We start from the raw sequence: 24185 nt of genomic DNA, 5'->3' as shown, positions 1-24185 counted from the left end.
TATGCATATTGTCTACAGCCTTATGTCCAAACCGATGCGGACATGAGGCGCCAGTAAAAATGTAGCCAAACTTTATTTACTTTTAATTACATAAATATATGCTAAATGAAGGTTGTGTGACAAATTAAGCAGCCTAGACTTTAAAGATCATTGTATTATTACTTAAGGAAATAGGTTTCCCAAGGTTTTTTGACAATAGCTATCTTGCCAAAAACGCTAGCTCCAATTTTCCTGACCGTAGAATGTCGCAACAGACTTCGCCCCTTCAAGATAACATGCTACAGATCAATTAAATCAAGCAGGTTTAGACACAGAATAAATAACGAAGCTAGTTAGTAAATGTAGAATTATCAAAGTTGTAATTTACAATCAACAATGTAGTTATGAATACAAGTGGGGCGGATTTTGTGTATAAGTAACTGTACGCCGGAGCTAATGAGTACTGCTCATAAGAGGTTCACACTACTTCCGATGTTGCTTGATCAGTCGGTAGGTCTATTAGCTGGGCAAAATGACATGAAGTGCTCAAAATATATTAACAGTATTGAAGTGATTTTAGCAGTTCAGAATTACTTGGATGGGGGGGGTAAGTTAACATCTCTTGGGAAGGGGGCAGTAATTTTCACCTCCGGATGAAAAGCCCAGAAGCTAGGATATGCATACAATTGGTAGATTTGGATAGAAAAACACAAAAAGTTTCTAAAACTGTTAAAATAATGTCTGTGAGTATAACATAACTGATATGGCAGGCGAAACCCTGAGGACAAACCATCCAGGGGGGAAAAGAATTGAGGTCATAGTATTTTCAAAATGTTTTCTATGGGATACCCTTATTATTAGGAACCTGGTCGCAGTTCCTATGGCTTCCACTAGATGTCAACAGTCTTTAGAAATTGTTCAATGTTTTTCTTTTGGGAAATGAAGAAGTAGTCCTATTCATTGTAAGTGTCACTCCAGGTGAACTCTACTGATTTGGTGTGCGTGAACTGGAGCGCGCTTCACGTTGCTTTTTATCCGGTATTATAAACAATTTATTCCGTCTTAAATTTGAGCAATTATTTACGTTTTAGGGTACCTGAGGTTAGATTAGGAACGTTGTTTGAAATGTTTGGACCAAGTTTACAGGTAACTTATTAGATACTTTGTAGGCAAGTTTGGGGAGTTGAAACCAGGTGTATTTCTGAATCAAACATGTCCCAAAAATGTCAATTTATTTGGCATTATCGAACAAAAAGGACCATTTGTGATGTTTCTGGGACATTTTGGAGTGCCAACAGAAGAAGATCTTCAAAAAGGCAAGGCATTCATTTTTAGCTATTTCTGACTTTTGTGGCGCACCTGCCTGGTTGAAATAAATGTTTGTATGCGGGGCGCTGTCCTCAAAGAACCGCATGGTTTGCTCATTCGCCGTAAAGCCTTTTTGAAATCTGACACAGCGTCTGGATTAACAAGCTTTATTTTGATGTATCTAGAAGAAAAAGAAACGCACACCTATTAGGCGAGGTGCTGGCTAGCGGAGTGGAAAATTTGAAAATAAATGGAGAGCCGCACACTCTAGGAGCTCAGATGCAAAAAATGTAATGTCCAACGTTTCGACAGCCAAGCTGTCTTCCACAGGGTATAATACCCTGTGTGTGCGGCTCTTCTTATTTTGATGTATAACACATATATTTTCAAGAATGTTAAATATTTTAATTTGGTATTTTCAAATTTCGTGCTCTGCAAATTCACCGGATGTTGGCCGTCCCACCTGCCCATAAGCTACTTAAACACAATGCATTAGCTAAACTTTATAAACGATCAGGCCTTCACTACCTGCATCTTCTTTGCATTTTTCAAGGTAGGCTGTAGCCAGTGTTGTTGGAGTGACAGTACTATTGAAGACAAGCTGCTATAGCTAACGTTAGCCTAAATGTTTCACTGACCAGCCATGGTATTTTTCATCCATGTAACCCACAAAACAAGTTTGGAAGCTAACACGTTAATGTTGAGTGAGTGAGTGAGTGTGGTTTGAAAAGGAAAGAGCCCCTTTGTGTGATTTAAAGACATTTGGGTCTTCATGACAATTTAATTTGTTGTGGACCCAAATGATGACCTAGTAGTTTGTGTTTGTTAGAGATCTCTTTTGTTGTTTGTCAGAGAGAGAGAGTCAATAATCATGACTCTCAAAATTAATCATTAACATCAATATGAATTATATCCTTCTTGTCTACTGCCATCCGGGCTTTCAACAACAAGGTCCAAAGGACAAGTGGGGAGGGGAAAAGTTAGTCATACCTTGCTGTCTATTTACCACCACAAACTGATGCTGGCACTAAGACCGCAATCAAAGAGCTTTATAGGCCATAAGCAAACAAGAAAATGCACATCCAGAGGCAGCGTTTCTCATGGTTGGTGATTTTAACGCAGGGAAACTGAAACCTGTTTTACCTAATTTTAACCAACTTCTCACCTGTGCAACTAGAGGCGACAAAACTATCACTTTTACTCCGCACACAGAAAGGCATACAAGGCCCTCCCGCACCCTCCCTTTTGCATCCTGCTTCCAAACAAAAACTCAAACAGGAAGTACCAGTGACGCTCAATACGGAAGTGGTCCGATGAAGCGGATGCTAATCTACAGGACTGTTTCGCTAGCACAGATAGGAATATTTTCCATGATTTATCCGATAACATTGAAGAGTTTACCACAGTCATTGGCTTCATTAATGACAAACTTGTAAGCCATCTGTAAATGTTTTCTTTTTTTTAAATTAGCCTAGTTGATTCAGCCACAGAAAAATACAGAAATCCTCCCGCTAGCCATGATTGGCTGAGAATGAATGGGCTGGACATGACGAGATATAAGTTTGGACTGGTTTGCCATGTAGCATGCTTCCGCCTACAACATGAGCTGCTAAGTATGTGTGGATAATCCTGCCTACCACGTCTTTTTTGGAAATATATGAAGAACTGACAGTTTTCCTACGGTTTTCAACATTGCTGCCTTGAAGTTATTAGCTCTATCGACAAAGCTAAGTGGAAAAACGTGATGGCCTACTTTCTGGAGGATGATTGTGCCATGCTGACTGACAAAAATAGGAAATCCCCGATTTAGGAAAAACATTTTTCATTGAACCAGACATTGTAGAGTCTTCTGATGACAATGGTTGGGGAGAAACAGTGTCGTTGTCATAGAAATTGACAGTTTTGTTATGCTCGGTGGAAGCAGAGCGATTATTGCCAAATGCAGAGTCCAAAAAGAGAACACAGAAAGAAGGCTGTTGTATAAAAACACCCGTCATATGGGCTTCTATAACAATAAGACAGCAGAGAACCCCCCCCCCCCCCCCCCCCCCCAAAAAGGCCCAGATTCCTGCATTCAAAAATATATTTTTATTCTGACAGGATATCTTGCACTGCTTTGGTGAGACTCTTAGCTCGGTCTACATTGTTCTCTTGCTTTATGTAAATAAAACATGTATTGAAATAGGCTACAGCAAATAGGAATAGGAATATAGGCAATTTAACCTCTTGTAACAAGGGGCAGGTTTTTCATTTTTGGAAAAATAACGTTCCAAAAGTAAATGGGATATTTTGTCAAGACAAGATGCTAGAATATGCATATAATTGACAACTTAGGATAGAAAACACTCTAAAGTTTCCAAAACTGTAAAAATATTGTCTGAGTATAACAGAACTGATATTGCTGGTGAAAGCCTGAGAAAAATCCAATCTGGAAGTGATTCATGTTTTGAAAGCTCTGCATTCCGATGCGTCCCTATTGAGCAGTGAATGGGCTATCAACCAGATTACTTTTTCTACGTATTCCCCAAGGTGTCTACAGCATTGTGACGTAGTTTCACGCGTTTATGTTGAAGAATAAGCGTAAGCGGCTACATTGTGTAAGTGGTCACCTGATGGCTCTGAGTGATTCTCACGTAAAATACAGGAGGTAGCCATTTTTCCTTTCGCTCCTACTGAAAAACCAATTGTCCCGATGGATATAATATCGAATAGATATTTGAAAAACACCTTGAGGATTGATTATAAACAACGTTTACCATGTTTCTGTCGATATTATGGAGCTAATTTGGAATCTTTTTTGGCGTTGTGGTGACCGCAATTTCCGGTCGATTTCTCAGCCAAACGTGAAGAACAAACGGAGCTATTTCGCCTACAAAATAACATTTGCTATCTAACTGGGAGTCTCGTGAGTGAAAACATCAGAAGCTCAAAGGTAAACGATTTCATTTGATTGCTTTTCTGATTTGTGACCAAGTTACCTGCTGCTAGCTGGACATAATGCTATGCTAGGCTATCGATAAACTTACACAAATGCTCGTCTTGCTTTGGCTGTAAAGCATATTTAAAAAATCTGAGACGACAGGGTGATTAACAAAAGGCTAAGCTGTGTTTCAATATATTTCACTTGTGATTTCATGAATAGGAATATTTTCTATTAATATTTATGTGCGTTGCATTGCGTTATGCTAATTAGGGTCAGTTGATGATTACGCTCCAGGACCTGGAATGGGGTGTTACAACAGGTTAATCAATGTCAACCATGCACTGCCCTGCCTGATCCAATTCTGATCGGAGTAATTGTTTGATATTGTGACTATACCAGGCGGTATCAGAGGACTGCCCACAACATTTTTAGAAGACTCCAGCCACCCTAGCCATAGACTGCTCTCTCTGCTACAGCACAGCAAGCGGTACCAGTACTGCAAGACTGGAACCAACAGCACCCTGAACAGCTTCTACCCCCAAGCCATAAGATTGCAAAACATGGCTGCTAAATAGCAAATCAAATGACTACCCGCATTGGCCTTATTTTGCACTGGACTCGGCGCACACACACATACAGTACTTACACTGACACCCCCACTACATATGGCCACACAACACTACAGTTGAAGTCGGAGGTTTGCATACACTTACGTTGGAGTCATTAAAACTCATTTTTCAACCACTCCACAAATGTCTTGTCAACAAACTATAGTTTTGGCAAGTCTGTTAGGACCACTACTTTGTGCATGACAAGTAATTTTTCCAACAATTGTTTACAGAGATTATTTCACTTATAATTCACTGTACCACAATTCCAGTGGGTCAGAAGTTTACATACACTAAGTTGACTGTGCCTTTAAAACAGCTTGGAAAATTCCAGAAAATGATGTCATGGCTTTAGAAGCTTCTAATAGGCTAATTGACATCATTTGAGACAATTGGACGTGGACCTGTGGATGTATTTCAAGGCCTACCTTCAAACTCAGTGCCTCTGCTTGACATCATGGGAAAATCAAAATAAATCAGCCAAGACCTAAGAAATCAACTGTAGACCTCCACAAGTCTGGTTCATCCTTGGGAGCAATTTCCAAACGCTGAAGGTACCACGTTCATCTGTACAAACAATAATACACAAGTATAAACACCATGAGACCAATAGCAGTCATACCACTCAAGAAGGAGAAATGTTCGGTCTCCAAGAGATGAACATACTTTGGTGTGAAAAGTGCAAATCAATCCCAGAACAACAGCAAAATACCTTGTGAAGGTGCTGGAGGAAACTGATACAAAAAAAAAAACGAGTCCTATATCGACATAACCTGAAAAGACGCTCAGCAAGGAAGAAGCCACTGCTCCAAAACCGCCATAAAAAAAGCCAGACTACGGTTTGCAACTGCACATGGGGACAAAGATAGTACTTTTTGGAGAAATGTCCTCTGGTCTGATGAGGCTTGCAAGCCGAAGTACACCACCCCAACTGTGAAGCATGGGGGTGGCAGCATCATGTTGTGGGGGTGCTTTGCTGCAGGAGGGACTGGTGCACGTCCCAAAATAGATGGCATCATGAGGCTGGAAAATTACGTGGATATGTTGAAGCAACATCAAGACATCAGTCAGGAAGTTAAAGCTTGGTCGCAAATGGACCAATACCAATGGTATTGGAGTGCCATCACAAAGCCCTGACCTCAATCCTATAGAAAATGTGTGGGCAGAACTGAAAAAAACATGTGCGAGCAAGGAGGCCTACAAACCCGACTCTATTACACCAGCTGTCACCCAACTTATTCTGGGAAGCTTGTGGAAGGCTACCTGAAATGTTTGACCCAAGTTAAACAATTTAAAGGCATTGCTACCAAATACTTACTGAGTGTATGTAAACTTCTGACCCACTGGGAATGTGATGAAATAAATAAAAGCTGAAATAAATCACTACTATTAATCTGAAATTTCACATTCTCAAAATAAAGTGGTGATCCTAACTGACCTAAGACAGGGCATTTTTGCTAGTATTAAATGTCAGGAATTGTGAAAGACTGAGTTTAAATGTATTTAGCTAAGGTGTATGTAAACTTCCGACTTCAACTGTACTTTGTGTTCCTCATTTACTCAAGTGTTTCCATTATGTTGGCAGTTACCCGATCACTTAAACACTGCTCACCTAAATGCTGTGCATAAATAGCCCTTTGTGATGCACAGTAACAATAATTCGTACAGTACTTCCCCATGAAGGAACTGTTTAACCAGTCTATTATTGGTAGCGAAGCGCTGACATGCCTTCCTCTCCAAACAATGGAGGGCCTCTGTACCTGGAGCAGAGTTGATGACTGAGGAAGAACCTAAAGACGGGGACAGGCAGAGTGGGTCCGCGGAGAACAATACACCTTTCTTTAGAATAGCATTAAAAAAGGCAGATGGGACTTAAAACACAAACCACAAGCAGTTAAAGGGAGTTCAAAGCAGTGCAAAAGATTACCGGTGGTAGGCTAATTCTGTTCACCTGTTTTAGCCAAAAGAGCCCCCTTGCCTGCTGAATGGTAACAAAGTAAAGTGTATGGGGCTGGATGTAGACTTATGCCTTCATGTACAGGTAACTGCCAAAGTAAAGGAAACGCCTACATAAAGTTTCTTGATAGGGCGTTGGGCCACTACAAGCTGCCAGAACAGTGTCAGTGCGCCGAGACAGGAAAGATTCTACAAGTGTCTGGAGAAATTCCATCATTTGGTGTTTGTTTGATGGTGGTGGAAAACGCTGTCCCAGGCACCGCTCCAGAATCTCCCATAAGTGTTTAACTGGGTCGAGATCTGGTGACAGACACGCACACACACTTTAAACCCCATATGCTCCTGAGACCCTCCTTTTTTTAAGTCCCTGAGATCTCTTCTTCTAGCCATGGTAGCAAAAATAAAAGGGCAACTGGGTATTTTTATTCATGGCCTTCTGCATGATGGGATGTTAATTGCTTAATTAACTCAGGAGTCACACCGGTGTGGAAGCACCTGCTTTCAATATACTTAGTATCCATCATTTACCTAACTGTTTCCTATATTTTGTCAGTTACCTGTACATTGCTACTCATTTACAGGAATGTACCCAGAGCTGTTGCCAGAGAATTAAAAAAAAATCTCTACTATAAACCACCTCCAATGTAATTTTAGAGAATTTGGCAGTACTTCAAACCAAAACCGCAGACCACGAACAAACACTCCAGGCCAGGACTTCCACGCTTCTTCACCTGCGGGATCGTCCCGAAACCAGCCACCTGGACAGCTGATGCAACTGTGGGCTTGAACAACCAAAGAATTTCTGCACAAACTGACAGAAACCGTCTCAGAGAAGCACATCTGTGTGTTCGTCCTCCTCACCAGGGTTATGACCTGACTGCAGTTCGGTGTCATAACCATCTTCAGTGGGCAAATGCTCACCTTCAATGGCCACTGGCATGCTGGAGAGGTGTGCGCTTCATGGATGAATCCCTGTTTGACGTTGTATGGGCATGCGGTTTGCTGATGTCAATGTTGTGAACAGAGTGCCCCATGGTGGGGCTGTTACGGGCAGGCATAAGTTGCAAAAAACTAACAATTGCATTTTAAATCGATGGCCATTTAAATGCAGAGACATCCCGTGACAAGATCGTGATGCCCGTTGTCGTGCTATTCATCCGCCGCCATCACCTCATGTTTCAGCATGATAATGCACGGCCATCAAAGATTTTCAGCTTCGTGGAAGCTGAAAATGTCCCAGTTCTTCAAAGGCCTGTATACTCAGACATGTTTGGGGTGCTCTGGATCAACGAGTACGACAGCGTGTTCCAGGTCCCAGTAATGTGAAATCCATAGATAACAGCATAATGAATTCACTTCAATTGACTGATTTCCTTATCTGAACCTCTGTAAAATCTTTGAAATTGTTTCATGTTCAGTGTATATTTTTGTAAAGCATCAAAATTGTAAGCTAAATGTTCTGATCTGTTACATCAGCATCATTGCTTAAAAAAAATATTTATAATATACGTAGCCTAGGCATACTGGTTGTATGAATTTGGGATCTATTGTCCCACAACTGTCCCAGAGTCCGTTTGGAATAGGCCATTTTTCTCAACCAACTGACCAATAGAATAGGTGAACTTTTGTACTATTGGGGGATAGTAGATTGACATAGTTTATATCGTGTCCAACCTATAACACATAGGCTAGTGATTTTGCTGTTTTGCTAATCTTCTTGTTGGCTGAGGAAAAGTAAAATGTGAACAGTTGATCTAACATCTTCACAGTTTGCAAAGTAATTCGGAGAGGACACACGTCGTTGCATCCTCGAGTTACAATGTACTGTTATGATGAATTACCATAATCTACGTGTGATTTGTTATTCTGAGCACTGTGGGTAGACACCCAAATCAAGTTACGCACCCAAAGCATACAGGTCCAGTAAATTTCTCAAATGTCCAGTCATTTACATAACGGAAACCATGGTCAAGAATGTGATCATACCCCTCTTCTCACTCTGGTGAGCAAAACAGGAAACAGCAGGATACCCTAGGCCGATTGTTGTCACAGAGACACACAGGAAATACATAAGACTTCCCTTAACACGACTGTTCTATTCAAAAAAGTGAATCCCCACCCCCATCTTCCCCCACCTCCTTGTCCACCAACACATACTGGCACATTTCAGTGTCAATCACTCCTTCACTTCTACTACACCCCCCCTACTACCCCACGGTTTGGGTTCCGTGTAAGGCATTAACAGATGTAGTCACTGCGACAGCAACAAGTCAGACACCTAATTTTACCAACACCGTTGATGACATTTGCCAACTATATTGTGAGAATGGGAAACCTACAACTGGTTAGACCTGGATGTTATAGTCCCGAATGTTACGAATGTTACCAAGGGAGATACGAGCTATGTCACTACCCTACACACTCATCTGGGACCATTATATCAAATATCAAATATGACTCCGTGGATCTCCACTCACTCAGTGGCTTCCTAGAGTTCTGGGAATACCTCAGTCACAACTGCCAGTTTGCCTTGCCTCTCTATGCCGGGCAGTCAGTCAAGGGGCCTGGCTCTAGACACTGCAACAGAGGACGTTCCCAATGGCACGAAAGACAGAGGTGGAACAGACGCAAAGTTAGGCAGGTCTCGACAGCCAGTGCGGTTTTGATTCCGGACAAGGGGAGGCGGGTGACAATGACGAATTTCGATTATGTTTCAGGCAGATATTGAGAGAGAGTGAGAGAAATATATGGCAGATAGTGTTGTGACTGACGTCCGACACACCACGTTGACGGGGCCTTATCTGTAGAATGGCGGCACGGTGGAAAGACCACTTCGCTGCCTGATAGCAGCAGCCCTATCATGAGACCCCCACTCGAATCATTTGGAGAGAGAGTTTTAATTCTCACGAGCCTGGGACAAGCAGCTGCTTGCTTCACTCACAACAGCTAAAAGAAGATAGGCAGTCACTTTGTTGCAGGGCGTGAATCATTGCCGTTTTAAACACAGCAACTTAGAAATCGCAAAACAGAAAAACTGAGTGGCCTATATTCAAACGCACTACTAAATAAGTGGCCGATTCAAACGCACTACTAAATAACTTTAAAAAGCAAGTTAGGCTCATGAATCAACAAAGGGCAGAACCAGAGCCTTCAAACGGCAAAAGGATGTGCTGCAAAAACACACTAAACAACTTTCTGAAAAAGCTTATAAGGCAAGTCACAGCAAATCTGTAAATAGCACACCCAACTACCTCATCCCCATATTATTACTTACCCTCTTGCACCCCAGTATCTCGACTTGCACATCATCTGCACATCTATCACTCCAGTGTTAATGCTAAATTGTAATTATTTCACCTCTATGGCCTATTTATTGCCTAACCTCCCTACTCTTCTACATTTGCACACATTATACATGCATTTTTCTATTGTGTTATTGACTGTACGTTTGTTTGTGGAACTCAGTGTTGTTTTTGGTCGCACTGCTTCGCTTTATCTTGTCCAGGTCACAGTTGTAAATGAGAAGTTATTCTCAACTGGCCTAACTGGTTAAATAAAAGGTGAAATAAAAATAACTTTAAAAAAAAAGTATGCTTGTAAAAAAGGGCTAAACTAGGCCTCTAGGCCATATGTGACCGAACGCAAAATGCCTGCGCTGCTGCATAGGATGCCGGGTCTATATTTGTCTATAAAACCTGTATATGGAAATCACCAACAGATTCAAGCCATTTGACCATTTCCTCTCACGCTTGCCAACTCAGGCAAGCGCTCAGCTCAGGAACTGAAAGTTTTAGCGTATGAAAAGGAAGTGTGAGCGACACCTCTCAACCAAATCTGTAGATTAACATATGCACTAAGATTCTGTGTAATGTTAGTCTAAACTGCATATCTACACTAAAGGACTGTTTTCAGTCAAGGTTTAGTATCTGTAACTTGTCAGACTAGAGTTGTTCCATGTCATTTCAGCAAGCCATGACACCCACCATCTGAGATGGTTCTGAAAGCGTTTCTGTAGTTAGAAACCGGTAAGATTAGCATTCCTACAACATTATTTTGTTGAAACAATTTGATCTGAGAAATTAAGCTAATTGATTGCACCCCCCCCCCCCCCCCAAATAATTGGCCATTTTAATTCATAGGATTCTTATAATATTCAATAAATGTAGTACCAAACATACGATTTGGACCAAACTTTTTTTCTAACAATAAGACATGAGGAATCCAAAAGAGACTCCCCCTCCCCCACCCTACGCCAATCCCATCCTAACAATGACTATACAGTATCAATTCTCCCCCTCCCATGACATGTAAGCAGTTTATGAACAAGGTATAACACCAACCTATGCTTCGGTTGTTTACCTGGCCACTGTTTCAAATGCTAACTTTTTAGCATTTGTGGCACAAATTCAATGCAAGTCAATGGTACCTATAATTAGCATTGGAGCGTCATATCCACAGCTAGAAGAAACATCGAGTTACACAATAAATGTGATACTTCAGGATGATTTGGACATGAAGCGTGAAAATGCCAACATACTGTAGGTACCATCGACTTGCGTTTAATTTGTGCCACAAATGAAACAGTGGACAACAAAACCAACACATGGATTGCGGTCATATCTTGTCCATAGACTGTTTACAGGGTAAGGAAACCAATATGTAATTTTGTATTTTGGGGGAACTCTTTGTAATTGTAATATCAGGATGTAGGATTGGACCTAACAACTTCAATGTCTAATGTCTCTGGACAGGGAGAAAACACCCAGCAGCAACCACTTCTAGAAGCATTGCACCAACTCCTGGCCCATCTTCCCAGAACATTGTCCCCAAAAAAAGTGATCAATTATTTCAGGCCCGGCACCATCGCTGGGACGCGGCTGTGAAAGACTCAGCAGGCAACTGGCATTACACATCTGGCTAAAAGACTACTGTAGCTCTGTTGGCATATCTATAAAAGTTAACTTTGACACCTTTTGGAAACAGAAGATGCTTTACAGGAATGACAGAGTCCATCCAAATCATTTTGGCTCCTGTCCTAGCATTTAAAGGCTGCATCGAGACAATGACTTATCAGTGACATTGTCCCAGGGGTGTCGGCAGTCAATGTAAATAACCAAATTTATGTCCCTCCAACTCCCCTGAATGCCTCGGGCCATCCTACAGCTATTGTATGCAGTAATCATGAGCCTGAGTTATACTATTACCACGGAGGCCGTTTGACCTAGTTGGAAGTCCACTAGGTGCAGTTCACCCTACACTATCAGCTCAAACATAAATATCAGTGTCATGTCTACTTCTGATATGCCTCCCAGTAAAGCAATAAAAACAAGTGCTAAAAATAGCCCACATTAACATGTAGCCTAGGAAACAAGGTTCATGAAATCGATAACTTGCTAGAAGATAACGTTCATATACTGACTCTCTCTGAAACTCACTTAGATAATACCTTTGATGATAGTGGTAGCAATACATGGTTTCAACATCTTCAGAAGAAACAGGAATGCCAATAGTGTAGGAGTTGCTGTTTATGTTCAGAGTCATATTCCTGTAATGCTTTGAGGATTTCATGCCAAATGCTGTTGAAGTAATATGGCTACAGGTTCACCTGCCCCACCTAAAGCCCATTCTTGTGGGAAGCTGCTATAGACCAAGTGCCAACAGTCAGTATCAGGATAATGTGTGTGAAATGCTTGATATCAACAGGTGACCAAATATTAACTGGCTTTCATCAAGCTGCCCACTCAGGAAAAAGCTTTAAAACTGTAACGTTATCAGTCAACCTACTAGGGTTATCAGTCAACCTACCACAGGAATTAATGGAATCCTCTCCAACATAATCCAGTTAGTCAGGCATTCCCCAGGGCAGCAGTCTAGGCCCCTTTTTTTAAATCTTTACTAATGACCTACCACTGGCTCTGAGTAAAACCTGTATCTACTGTAAATATTGTAATGAATAATGTAGAAATTGTGCAAGTTGAAGAGACTGAACTCCTTGGAGTAACCTTGGATTGTAAACTGTCATGGTCAAACATATTGATGCAACAGTAGCTAAGATGGGGAAAGGTCTGTCCATAATAAAGTTCTGCTCTGCTTTCCTACCTGCTCTAGTTGTCACACCTGGACTACTGTCCTGTCGTGTTATCAGATGCCACCAAAAGGGACTTAGGAAAATTGCAATTGGCCCAGAATAGGGCAGCATGGCTGGCCCTTAAATGTACATGAGCTAACAATAATATGTTTCTCTCTCCTGGCTCAAAGTACATGAGAGATTGATTTCACCACTACTTATAATTTGTGAGAAGTATTGACATGGTGAATGTACCGAGCTGTCTGTTTAAACTATTAGCCCACAGCTCAAAAACACATGCATACCCCACAAGACATGCCACCAGGCCTCTTCACAGTCCCAAAGTTGATCAGCTTTAATATTGCAGATGGATTGTAGCCTCCATCAAAACATACAGTATTTAGACCCCTTCCCTTTTTTCACTTTGTTACATTACAGCCTCACTCTAAAATGTATTCAATAAATGTTTATCGACACACAATACCCCAAAATGACAAAGCAAAAACAGGTTTAGAAACCATGGAAATCAACAGGACAACGACCCTAATAAAAACAGCCAAGACAAGGCAGGAGTGGCTTCAGGACAAGTCTCTGAATGTCCTTGAGTGGCCGAGCCAGAGCCTGGGCTTGAACATCTCTGGAGATACCTGAAAAAAGCTGTGCAGTGACACTCTCCATCCAACCTGATAAAGCTTGAGAGGTACTGCAGAGAAAAACCGGAGGAACTCCTCAAAAACAGTTGTGCTAAGCTTGTAGCGTCATACACAAGACAACTCAAGGCTGTAATCTCTGCCAAAGGGTGCTTTAACAAAGTACTGAGTAATGGGTCTGAGTAATGTTATAGTTCATTTAATACAAATTTGCAAAAATGCCTAAAACCTGTTTTTTGGAACATCATTTTGGGTTATGCATTTATCACAGGTGGACTCCAATCCAGTTATAGAAACATCAAGGATGATCAATGGAAACAGGACGCATAGCAAAGGGTCTGAATACTTGTCAATAAAGTAAATATTGTTTTATCAATTTGCAAAAGTTTCTAAAAACCTAGTTTCACTTTGTCATTGTGTGGTATTGTGTGTAGATTGCTGAGGATTTTTATTTAAACCATTTTAGAATATGGCTGTAACGTAACAAAATGTGGAAAAAGTCAAGGGGCACTATACACAATCTTACGATATATTTTCCTTTATTTTCCACTAACCCGAATACCCCTCCCCTAATTGGAGTAAACTGATGAACAGCAGCACTTAGGCTTTTACCTCTAGCTTATACTTACTAAATACATTTTACGAACAATCTTTTGTTTGTTTTTACTCCGATCCTTCCCTCTACCCCTCCCATCCATTTCTAAAGACCATCCAGTTTAACTGTGTTGTGATGTTACACAAAAGTTCTGAACCTTTCCAATTCTCAGTTTCTATAGATTGTAAATTAAGAAAATATAATACTTTTAGCAAAATGTTATTGATCGATTGACTATGACTTTTCAAAATCACCCAGCAGTGCCAACTGCAGAGTTAGAGCCACGTAAATGTTGCAATTCTTCAGCCATTCCTGGACCTACGACCAAAAACAATCTTCATATGGACAGTACCAAAACAAATTATCTAATGATTATCTAACCATTTGCAACATGCAGCGTGACACATCTCCTTAGCATAGAGTTGATCAGGCTATTGATTGTGGCCTGTGCAATGTCATCCCACTCCTTTTCAATGGCTGTGCGAAGTGGCTGGATATTGGAGGGAAGTGGAACACGAGGTCATACATCGATCCAGAGCAACCCAAACATGCTCAACGGATGACATGTCTGGTGAGTATGCAGGCCATGGAAGAACTGGGACATTTTCAGCTTCCAGGAATTGCGACATGTGGCCGTGCATTATCATGCTGAAATGAGGTGATGAATGGCACAACAATGGGCCTCAGAATCTCATCACAGTATCTCTATGCATTCAAATTGCCATCAATAAAAGGCAATTGTGTTCATTGTCCATGGCTTATGCCTCCCCATATCATAACCCCACCATGGGGCTCTCTGTTCACAATGTTAACATCAGCAAAGTGCTCGACCACACGATTCCAAACATGTGGTCTGCGGTTGGCAGCACTACCAAATTATCTAAAAACAACATTGGAGGCTGCTTATGGTAGAAAAATTAACTTATCTAGCTACAGCTCTGGTGGACATTCCTGCAGTCAGCATGCCAATTGCACGCTCCCTCAGAACTTGAGACATCTCTGGCATGGTGTTGTGTGACAAAACTGCATATTTCAGAATGACCTTTGTTCCCAGCACAAGGTGCACCTGTGTAATGATCATGCTGTTAAATCAGCTTCTTGACTTGCCCACAACTGCCAGGTGGATGGATTATCTTGGCAATGGAGAAATTCTCACCAACAGGGATAAACAAATTTGTGCACATGAGAGAAATAAGCTTTTTGTGCATATGGAAAATGTCTGGGATCTTTTATTTCAGCTCATGAAACCAACACATCAAGTTGTGTTTATATTTTTGTTGCTTATGAAAGTGGACACCCATTCAAATTAGTGGATTCGGCTATTTCAGCCACACACGTTGCTGAAGGGTGTATAAAATCGAGCACAGCCAAATTTGTACATTTTTCCCCTGCTAGATCTGTGCTTGTCAACTGTTATCGCCGTTATTTTGAAGTGGAAATGTCTAGGAGCAACAACGGCTCAGCCACAAAGTCCTCGGTTGCAACACTCACTACAGAGTTCCAAACTGCCTCTGGAAGCAACGTCAGCACAAGAACTGTGTCGGGAGCTTCATGAAATGGGTTTCCATGGCCGAGCAGCCGCACACAAGCCTAAGATCCCCATGCTCAATGCCAAGCGTCTGCTGGAGTGGTGTAAAGCTCGCCGCCATCGGCGCAGTGGAAATACGTTCTCTGGAGTGATGAATCACGCTTCACCATCTGGCAGTAGACGGACGAATCGGCGTTTGAAGTGAGTAAGCTACCTGCCTGAATACATAGTGCCAACTGTAAAGTTTGGTGGATGAGGTATAATGGTCTGTGGCTGTTTTTCATGGTTCGAGCTATGCCCCTTAGTTCCAGTAATGGGAAATCCTACAGAATACAATGACATTCTAAACAATTCTGTGCTTCCAACTTTGTGGCAACAGTTTGAGGAACACCCTTTCATGTTTCAGCATGCCCCCATGCACAAAACAAGGTCCATACATAAATGGTTTGTCGAGATCAGTGTGGAAGAACTTGACTGGCCTGCACAGAGCCCTGACCTCAATCCCATCGAACACCTTTAGGATGAATTGGAGTGCCGACTGCGAGCCAGGCCTAATCGCCCAACATCAGTGCCTGACCTCACTAATGCTCATAGCTGAATGGAAGCAAGTCTCTTCAGCAACATTCCAACATCTAGTGGAAAGCCTTACCAGAAGAGTGGAGGCTGTTATAGCAGCAAAGGGGGACCAACTCTATATTAAAATGGCCATGATTTTCAAATGAGATGTTCAACAAGCAGGTGTCCACACATTTTTGCTCATGTAGTGTATATCTAACTTAAGCTAATGGTGATCCACAATAAATACAAATTCTGATGACATGAAATGTGGCAATATACAAGCAAAGGGTCACATTAATGCAGAATTCCACAAAAAAATTGATTACAAAATGCAAGAAATATCTTGCTGCGTTTTGTCAATGCAGATCTAAAATGCTTCTTATTGTAATTTCTGCTTGGCATCAGACTCATTTTCTGCTCAGTTGCACTTCCACACTCGGATGAGAATTCATTTTTATAAGTAGACAGCACTGACTGATGTGTAGCTACGTTTCTCAGGTAAAACACCAGTTTAACTTCAAGCAAAACATTGTGAAATGTAGCTGTCTGCATTCCTTCGATGATCAACAGAAATAAAAAGACCAGCCAAATAGCGTTGCACTTCTGTTGTCATCTGATGAAAATGAAGCTATTTTCTGCCGAATGTGGTGCACTAATGCATTTTCTGTGAAGGAATACGGTCGGTGCATGTAAGCTGTCCGACCCAAAAAAATTATAATATTGGTGACCAAAAGTCGCCTGTTTTTCAACCAATTGATTGGCCGACATTTTTCAAACGCATTTTTCTATATGTAGACACACCCTACATGTTTAAATAAAATCCACTATATGGACTGAGCTTGTCTGATGCTTTAAGCGCACTGTTAGATTAAATATTTAAGACAAATAACTAGAGGGAGTCTGACCACAAATGATTTGATTGTGTCTGGCCGGCGTCGGACTTCCTGCGCTGTGAATCATTTATTTTTTTAAACCCGTGTGCACCGGTTGTCTGGCTCTCTCATCTCATGTTTATCGTGCAGTCCGTGTTGCTGAAGTTGCAACTTAATTAAAGCCATTTTTGACTGAGGAGTTGTTACCAAAAGCCCTAATTTTGTTTAGAAAATAACATTCCCTATTCCCTCAACCCTTGCTCTCCCATCACATGACAGCAAAATGGATGGAAGACGTGAAACAGAAACTCAGTAAAAACGGGGAAATATTTACTGGGTGCAGGAGGGAAATGGGAAGTCAGATGTGTGGAATACATTTGATTTAGTTGTGGAAACTACTGGAGATAAAGAAAAAGGAGGAAGGTAAGGAGCAAGTGCTGTGTGCAAAACAGGTTAGATTACACAATTTTATTTTATTTTTAAATAAAAAAAATTGGGGACCGTTTGGAACAATGTAAAACTACCAGAGTTGAACAATTTGCGTTGTAAAGCCTTTATTACAGCCTAAAAACAGTACCATGCATATGTTCGTGCAATTGCCAACATGCTAATTATTCAAGGGTCCCTTCATAATTTCATTTTAAAAGTAAAATGCTTTCTTACATTTCAAACCATGAATGACTTGTATTGTGTGATATATATATATATATATATATATAAGACATTTAGGCCTAAGTTACGGTATTAAGACTAAACAGGATGCACTCTTAAGGCCTACAGCTCGGTGGTGGTTATACAAGGCTACTATACTAACCCTACTAACGACAATGACATTTTTAATATAATGATATGATAATATTTGAGATTCTTCAAAGTAGCCACCCTTTCCCTTGATAACAGCTTTGCACACTCTTGGCATTCTCTCAACCAGCTTCATGAGGTAGTCACCTCGAAAGCATTTCAATTTACAGGTGTGCCTTGTTAAAAGTCCATCATTACTTCACGACATGAAGGGCAGTCCATGAAACACAAGCAATGGAAATTAGACACACCACCAACCAAAAATTTGAGATTTTTGGTTGGTGGTGTGAGGGTGCTTTGCTGGTAACACAGTCAGTGATTTATTTAGAATTGAAGGCACACTTAATCAGCATGGCTACCACAGCATTCTACAGTGGTATGCCATCCCATCTGGTTTGCGCTTAGTGGGACTATCATTTGTTTTTCAACAGGGCAATGACCCAACACACATCCAGGCTGGTAAGGGCTATTTGACCAAGAAGGAGAGTGATGGAGTGCTGCATCAGATGACCTGGCCTCCAACAATCCACCGACCTCAACCCAATTGAGATGGTTTGGGATGAGTTGGACCGCAGAGTGAAGGAAAAACAGACAACAAGCGCTTAGCATTTGTGGGAACTCCTTCCAAGACTGTTGTAAAAGCATTCCTCATGAAGCTGCTTGAGAGAATGCCAAGAGTGTGCAAAGCTGCCATCAAGGCAAAGGGCGGCTACTTTCAATCATCTCTTTTTTGTTACTACATGATTCAATATATGTTATTGCATAGTTTAGATGTCTTCACTATTATTCTACAATGTAGAAAATAGTAAAAATAAAGAAAAACCCTTGAATGAGTAGGTGTGTCCAAACTTTGGACTGGAACTGTATATGGATGACTTAAAGTCAGGCACATTTAACAGTTAGGCTATTGATTAGACCTAATTAAGTTGGGGTTTATCACTCTCCTCACTTTTCTTAGACAATTAAGGCAAGGGCTGTTTTCCTGTCTCCTAATTCTACTGCCGCCTCCTCCGCATTGTTCTCAACACCAAAATACTGGTTAACTTCGCTATTATGCACATAGCAACATGGAAAAGGCACCAATTCAACAGCGCACTGGCGTTTCAGAACCATGGACAGCGACCGCTCTAAAGGCAGGAGAAAGCACGATATAAAATTATATTTTTATTAGTTGCACCATTGTTCTAACATAATATAAACATACAACTTCAGTAGCACAAAAATGACATCCCCACAGCCTCCGCAATGTATTAGTCTACTCAGACAGGTGCGAATCAGACAGGTATCATGTGCACGGTGATTTTTTTTGTGACTGCTCAACTAGCGAAATCTAGGTCGACCAACAGCCTATCGACTACCCAATTGACCAGTTGGGGGGGGGAAATCAGGAGTCAGTCCTAGTTGCATGTCCCTGATCAGACAAAAAAAAAAGTCACTCTTTACGTTCAATGTAAAAATTCAGGTCAAAAAGGGTTTAAAAATGCAGATTTGATGGTCTGCGCTTTGAAAATGCTGATTTCTTAACTCTAAAATTGACCCATGTACATCGTGACATATTTATGCCTTACGTCATCTTCATGGAGTCTTGTCCCACTACTGAACGGACAAGTGTTTGTAATGCAAGATGGAAGGAGAGCCGGTCTCTCGTCAGAGATCGCATGTATTTTGGGAGATTAGAAAATATGAATCTCATTCATGCCAAATAGTTTTAGGTGATAATAAAAAGGTTGTTTAATTACTTCTTCCTCAACTTGTTTCTCAAACTTTATAGCAAGTCAACCTAGCTTGCACTGCAGAGCAGCCCATTGTAGCTAGAGAGCAATTGGGGGAGAAGGGTCTTGGTCAGGGAGGTGACCAAGAACCCGATGGTCACTCTGACAGAGCTCCAGAGTTCCTCTGTGGAGATGGGAGAACCTTCCAGAAGAACAACCATCTCTGCAGCCCTCCACCCATCAGGCCTTTATGGTAGAGTGGCCAGGACGCGGACGCCACTCCTCAGTAAAAGGCACATGACAGCTCACTTGGGGTTTGCCAAAAGACCCCCAAAGGACTCTCAGACCATGAGAAACAACACTCTCTGGTCTAATGAAACCAAGATTGAACTATTTGGCCTTAATGCCAAGTGTCACGTCTGGGGAAAAAACATGAGCACCATCCCTACGGTGAAGCATGGTGGTGGCAACATCATGCTGTAGGAATGTTTTTCAGCGGCAGTGAGACTAGTCTGGACCGAGGGAAAGATGAACAGAGCAAAGTACTGAGAGACACTTGCTGAAAACCTGCTCCAGAGAAACGTGAAGATAGCTGTGCAGCGACGGTCCCCATCCAACCTGACAGAACTTGAGAAGATCTGCAGAGAAGAATGGGAGAAACTCCCAATATACAGGTGTACCAAGCTTGTAGTGTCATGCCCAAGTAGACTTGAGGCTGTAATCGCTGCCAAAGGTGATCAAAGTAAAAGGTCTGAATACTTTGGTAAAAAAAACTTTTTTTCGCTTTGTCATTATAGGGTATTGTGTGTTGATTGAGGGAAAAAATTATAATACATTTTTGAATAAGGCTGTAAAGTAACAAAATGTGGAAAAAGTCAAAGGGTCTGAATACTTTCCGAATGCACTGTGTGTCCAGGGAGCTGGCTGCCACAATTTCAAACAGACCCTCCCCCATGTGAACACACACACTTAAAGTTCCCACACCCCCTGCACTTTATAAAACCACTCCACAGCTGCAATGTTGTTATTCAACACTGATATAAAAACCTGCCAATTGTACTGCATACAGAGAGAAACGGTACCAAAATGATTTATACCTCAACCAAGGAGATTGCGCTATTGTTTCGCACATTTTATTTTTAACATCAATTCAACAGGTGTAGTACAAATGCTTGCCTACGAGCCCTTCCCAGCGACGCGGTTTAAAAATAATTTAAATAGTGACACGAGGAATACAATTAAATGCACAAGAATGGATATGTATACAGGGAGTACCAGTACCAGATCAATGTGCAGAGGTAAAGTATTAGAGACAGATATGAAGGCAAGGTAGTGACTAGGCATCAGGATAGATAAGACTAAAATAAAGAACAGAGTAGCAGCAGCAAATGAAAGTGCTTGAGTGTGTGTAATGTGTGCATTTGTGTTGTCGGTATGAGTGTGTGGGTGTATGTAGTGTATTTGAATGCGTGCAGGTTTTGTGTGGGAGTGTCAATGTAGTGTGTGTGTGAGTGTGTATACATAGTCTAGTGAGTGTCCATAAAGGCAGTGCAAGATGGAGAGTCAGTACAGATAGTTTGGGTACCATTAATTGACTATTTAGCAGTCTTATGGCTTGGGGGTAGAAACTGTCTCAAAGCCTGTTGGTCCATTTGCCAGATGGTAAAAGAGTGAACAGTCTATGGTTTGGGTGACTGGAGTCTTTGGCAATTTTAGGCTAGGCCAGAGTCATGTGTCTGTGGCTCTGCCCCAGAGAGTCCATAGTATGTGGCCTGACAGCATTTAGTTGACTTTCTAGCTAGGCTATTCCATTCTATGGTGAACTGTAACAGAGTGAACGATGGTGGTGGGGCCTTACCTGTCCTCGTCCCAGTCCATTTGTATGGGTATTCCAAACAGGCTGTTCACAGAGGGGTTGTCAGCCTGATGCAGGCCCTCTGGGGTCTTCATCAGGTTTTTCTCAGCGATGGCGGGAGGCTGGGCCGCCGCGAGGCCCTCCACCTTCCTACTGCCCTCCTCCACCTGGTCAAACCCAGCAGCCAAGAGGTTCTGCACCCCCCCGCCATTGCGGGCCTGTTGCCCGGGCAACAAGAAGGCAGTCAGATTTGACATGGTGGTAGGGACTGCTGCAGCAGTGTTGGAGGCACTGGGCACAGTGGTGGGCATGCCGGCGATGCTGGTGGTCACGGCTACGACAGCGGTAGGCACGTTTTGGGCACTGGGGGGCATGGAGTGGAGCCCGAGAGGCTGAGGCATCCCTGTGGGGGCATACTGACACACAGGCTGCTGCAGAGTAGAGGCTCTGCCCAGCAGCATGGAGGCCCCAACACCTCCAATACCTGCACCCATCAAGCCTGGAGCTGGCTGATTAAGGGGTAAAGGGACTCCTCCCTCCGCTGCTGCCAACTCCCCTACCTGGCCCTGCATCGGCACCCCGTCGGCGGGAGTCATGACCGGCGATGGGCCCTGACCCATAGGTTGTCCCACGGAGAGGCTGGTCATGGAAAGAGTCTGGCCAGCCGACACCACTGCCTCCATGACAGGTTGGTGGTGTTGGTAGTAGTCCGCCTGGTTCTGGGGCAGGCCTGGGGGTTGGTTGGATAGATGGTGTCCCAGTGGAAGATGCTGTAGAATGGGTTGCTGCTGCTGGAGAGGGTAAGCCAGCGGCTGGGTCTGGGCTGCCGGGGGCACGCTATGAGATTTCTGTATGTGGATGCCAGTTTGAGGCAGACCGTTGAACCCCACAAGGAGGTTCTGGGGGGCAGCGGGTTGGATAGTGACCAGCACTGGCTGCTGAACTGAGACAGCCACAGGTTTGTTGGTGGGGAAAGCGTTGGCTGAGGCTGTTCCAGGCTGCCCCATGTTGTAGTTTTGGTGGTGGAGCTGCTGCTGCTGCTGCTGCTGTAGCAGTGTGTCCACTGGGTGAATGTGCGAGGCACTAAGTGCAGCAGCATCCACTATAGAGTCTAGGCCCTGACCTGAGAGAGTCGCCGGTGCGACCACCGAACCACCTGTCAACCCCAGCCCGCTGTCCCTGTCGGCGCTGGGGTCCAACGCATTGGCATGCCTAATGTTATCCGCAGTCCTGTTAACCACTGTGTTACCCTCCGAGTCTTTCTCATAGAACTCTGTGCAAGTCCATCGGCCCCTTCTGAAGGGCTCTCCAGTGCCATGATCAAGTTTGATGACCCTGAATCGTGAACTGCAACTTGTTGTCGACGTCGTAGAAGTAGGGGTTGAACTAGTCACTACTGGCTGGGATGTGCTCACTGACACATTGGTAGCCACCCCACTGGTCACTGGGGCAGGCTGTTGCACGAGCCTGGACTGAGAGATAGTAGGGAGGCCGCTTGAAGAACCAGTTCCCAGAGTTTGCTGGCTAACATGAGAGCCTGCCACTCCCACCTTTCGAATAGCAAAACCATCATTTGGGGGACCCGACATTTCAGGTAGCTGCCCAACTTGAGGTATAACGCCAGGTGCCTCTTGCTCCCCTACATGGTTTAGGGTTTCCTCAGATGAACTTCGATCACATACCTCCGGCTCGTAGTCAGCCCGGGACATGTCGAATATTTCCGAAGACACGTCTTCAGTCCGTGATTCGTCTGGGTCGTCCAGGCTCTCTGTATCATCCGTGGCACTGCTGGCCGCCACCTGAGCCTGTGTCACACTTGTGATCTGAAAACAGCTCTTCTTTTTAGCCGGCATTTTAGACATTTTGAGAGCCTGCGTTTATAACTCCAGTCTAAATATCCTGCGTCAAACGCGAGTGGGCTAGTATCAGCTGACAAATGGCTATCTGAAACAGCGTATTTGCATCGATTTCAGTTATTCTATTATCAAGACGAGTATGTCATCCTACCTCCTCTCCTGTTGCATTTTACGAGTTCATAACATTGAAGACCGACCCTCTCAATTCAAGCAATGCGGCGTTTGCCAATAGAATTAGCTAGCAATTAAATAACTGATCCAAAGCTTTGATCCGTCAGAACCGGCCTGCCCAGTAAGTAATGTCCCGACTCCGTAGTTGTCAGATGGCCGCTGTCGCAGAGAGAGCTCCCCAGCTGCAGGAGCTACTTTAGTCTGAGGCGGGCCCGTACCCCTCCACTCCACTCAAAGTGCTAACGTTGGCTGGCTAGCTTGCTAGCTGCAACACTCCTCTACGTTGGGACAAGTACGTAAGACATCATGCGGATCAAGTCTACTCTCCCCTCTTGACTTGCGAATTTAAAATTATTCAATACTAACACTTGTTTAAAAGGTAATTGAAACACATTTCCAAGAATACACTGTCACTATTTCCCACTTCATGGAACTGACATTCCAAACAGCGCCTACCTTACTCTTGTCAAGAAGATGGCTAGCCAGTTATATCAGAGAGGAAGAGGCAAAGCGAGAGGGTTTACTCCGCCCAAAATCTGTCCACGAAAAATAAGACAACCAATGAGAAATTGTTGTAAGGAAGTCAATGACAAGTGTCGCATTTGGTCAATTGTTTGATTGTCACGAACGCACTGATATAAGTAGACGGCACATGGGATTTCAGCAACTTAGAAAAAACAACTTTATATCGGAGTTGTGACTGTTGTTCACACGCGTATTTGCCCTCTTATTAGCTAGAATGGTCC

The 24185-nt window shown here is 42.8% G+C and overlaps 1 protein-coding gene across 2 annotated transcripts in view; it reads right to left on the bottom strand.

Annotated features, from left to right (window-relative positions):
- Positions 1 to 23951, bottom strand: part of LOC109874884 (TSC22 domain family protein 2) — a 34476-nt gene extending 10525 nt beyond the window's left edge. Inside the window, exon 1 of one of the 2 annotated variants that reach the window (XM_020466934.2) lies at positions 21416 to 23951. In XM_020466934.2, coding sequence (XP_020322523.1) covers positions 21416 to 23274 — 1859 coding nt within the window. In that variant the 5' untranslated portion in view covers positions 23275 to 23951. The remainder of the gene's footprint in view (positions 1 to 21415) is intronic. The other variant, XM_020466935.2, reaches the window with a different exon arrangement.
- Between the last annotated feature and the right edge of the window lie 234 nt (positions 23952 to 24185).

This window comes from Oncorhynchus kisutch, linkage group LG30 (assembly GCF_002021735.2).
Source record: "Oncorhynchus kisutch isolate 150728-3 linkage group LG30, Okis_V2, whole genome shotgun sequence".
NCBI lineage: Eukaryota > Metazoa > Chordata > Actinopteri > Salmoniformes > Salmonidae > Oncorhynchus > Oncorhynchus kisutch.
The sequence above is the reverse complement of the archived record's forward strand: the minus strand, read 5'-3'. Positions and strand labels throughout refer to the sequence as shown.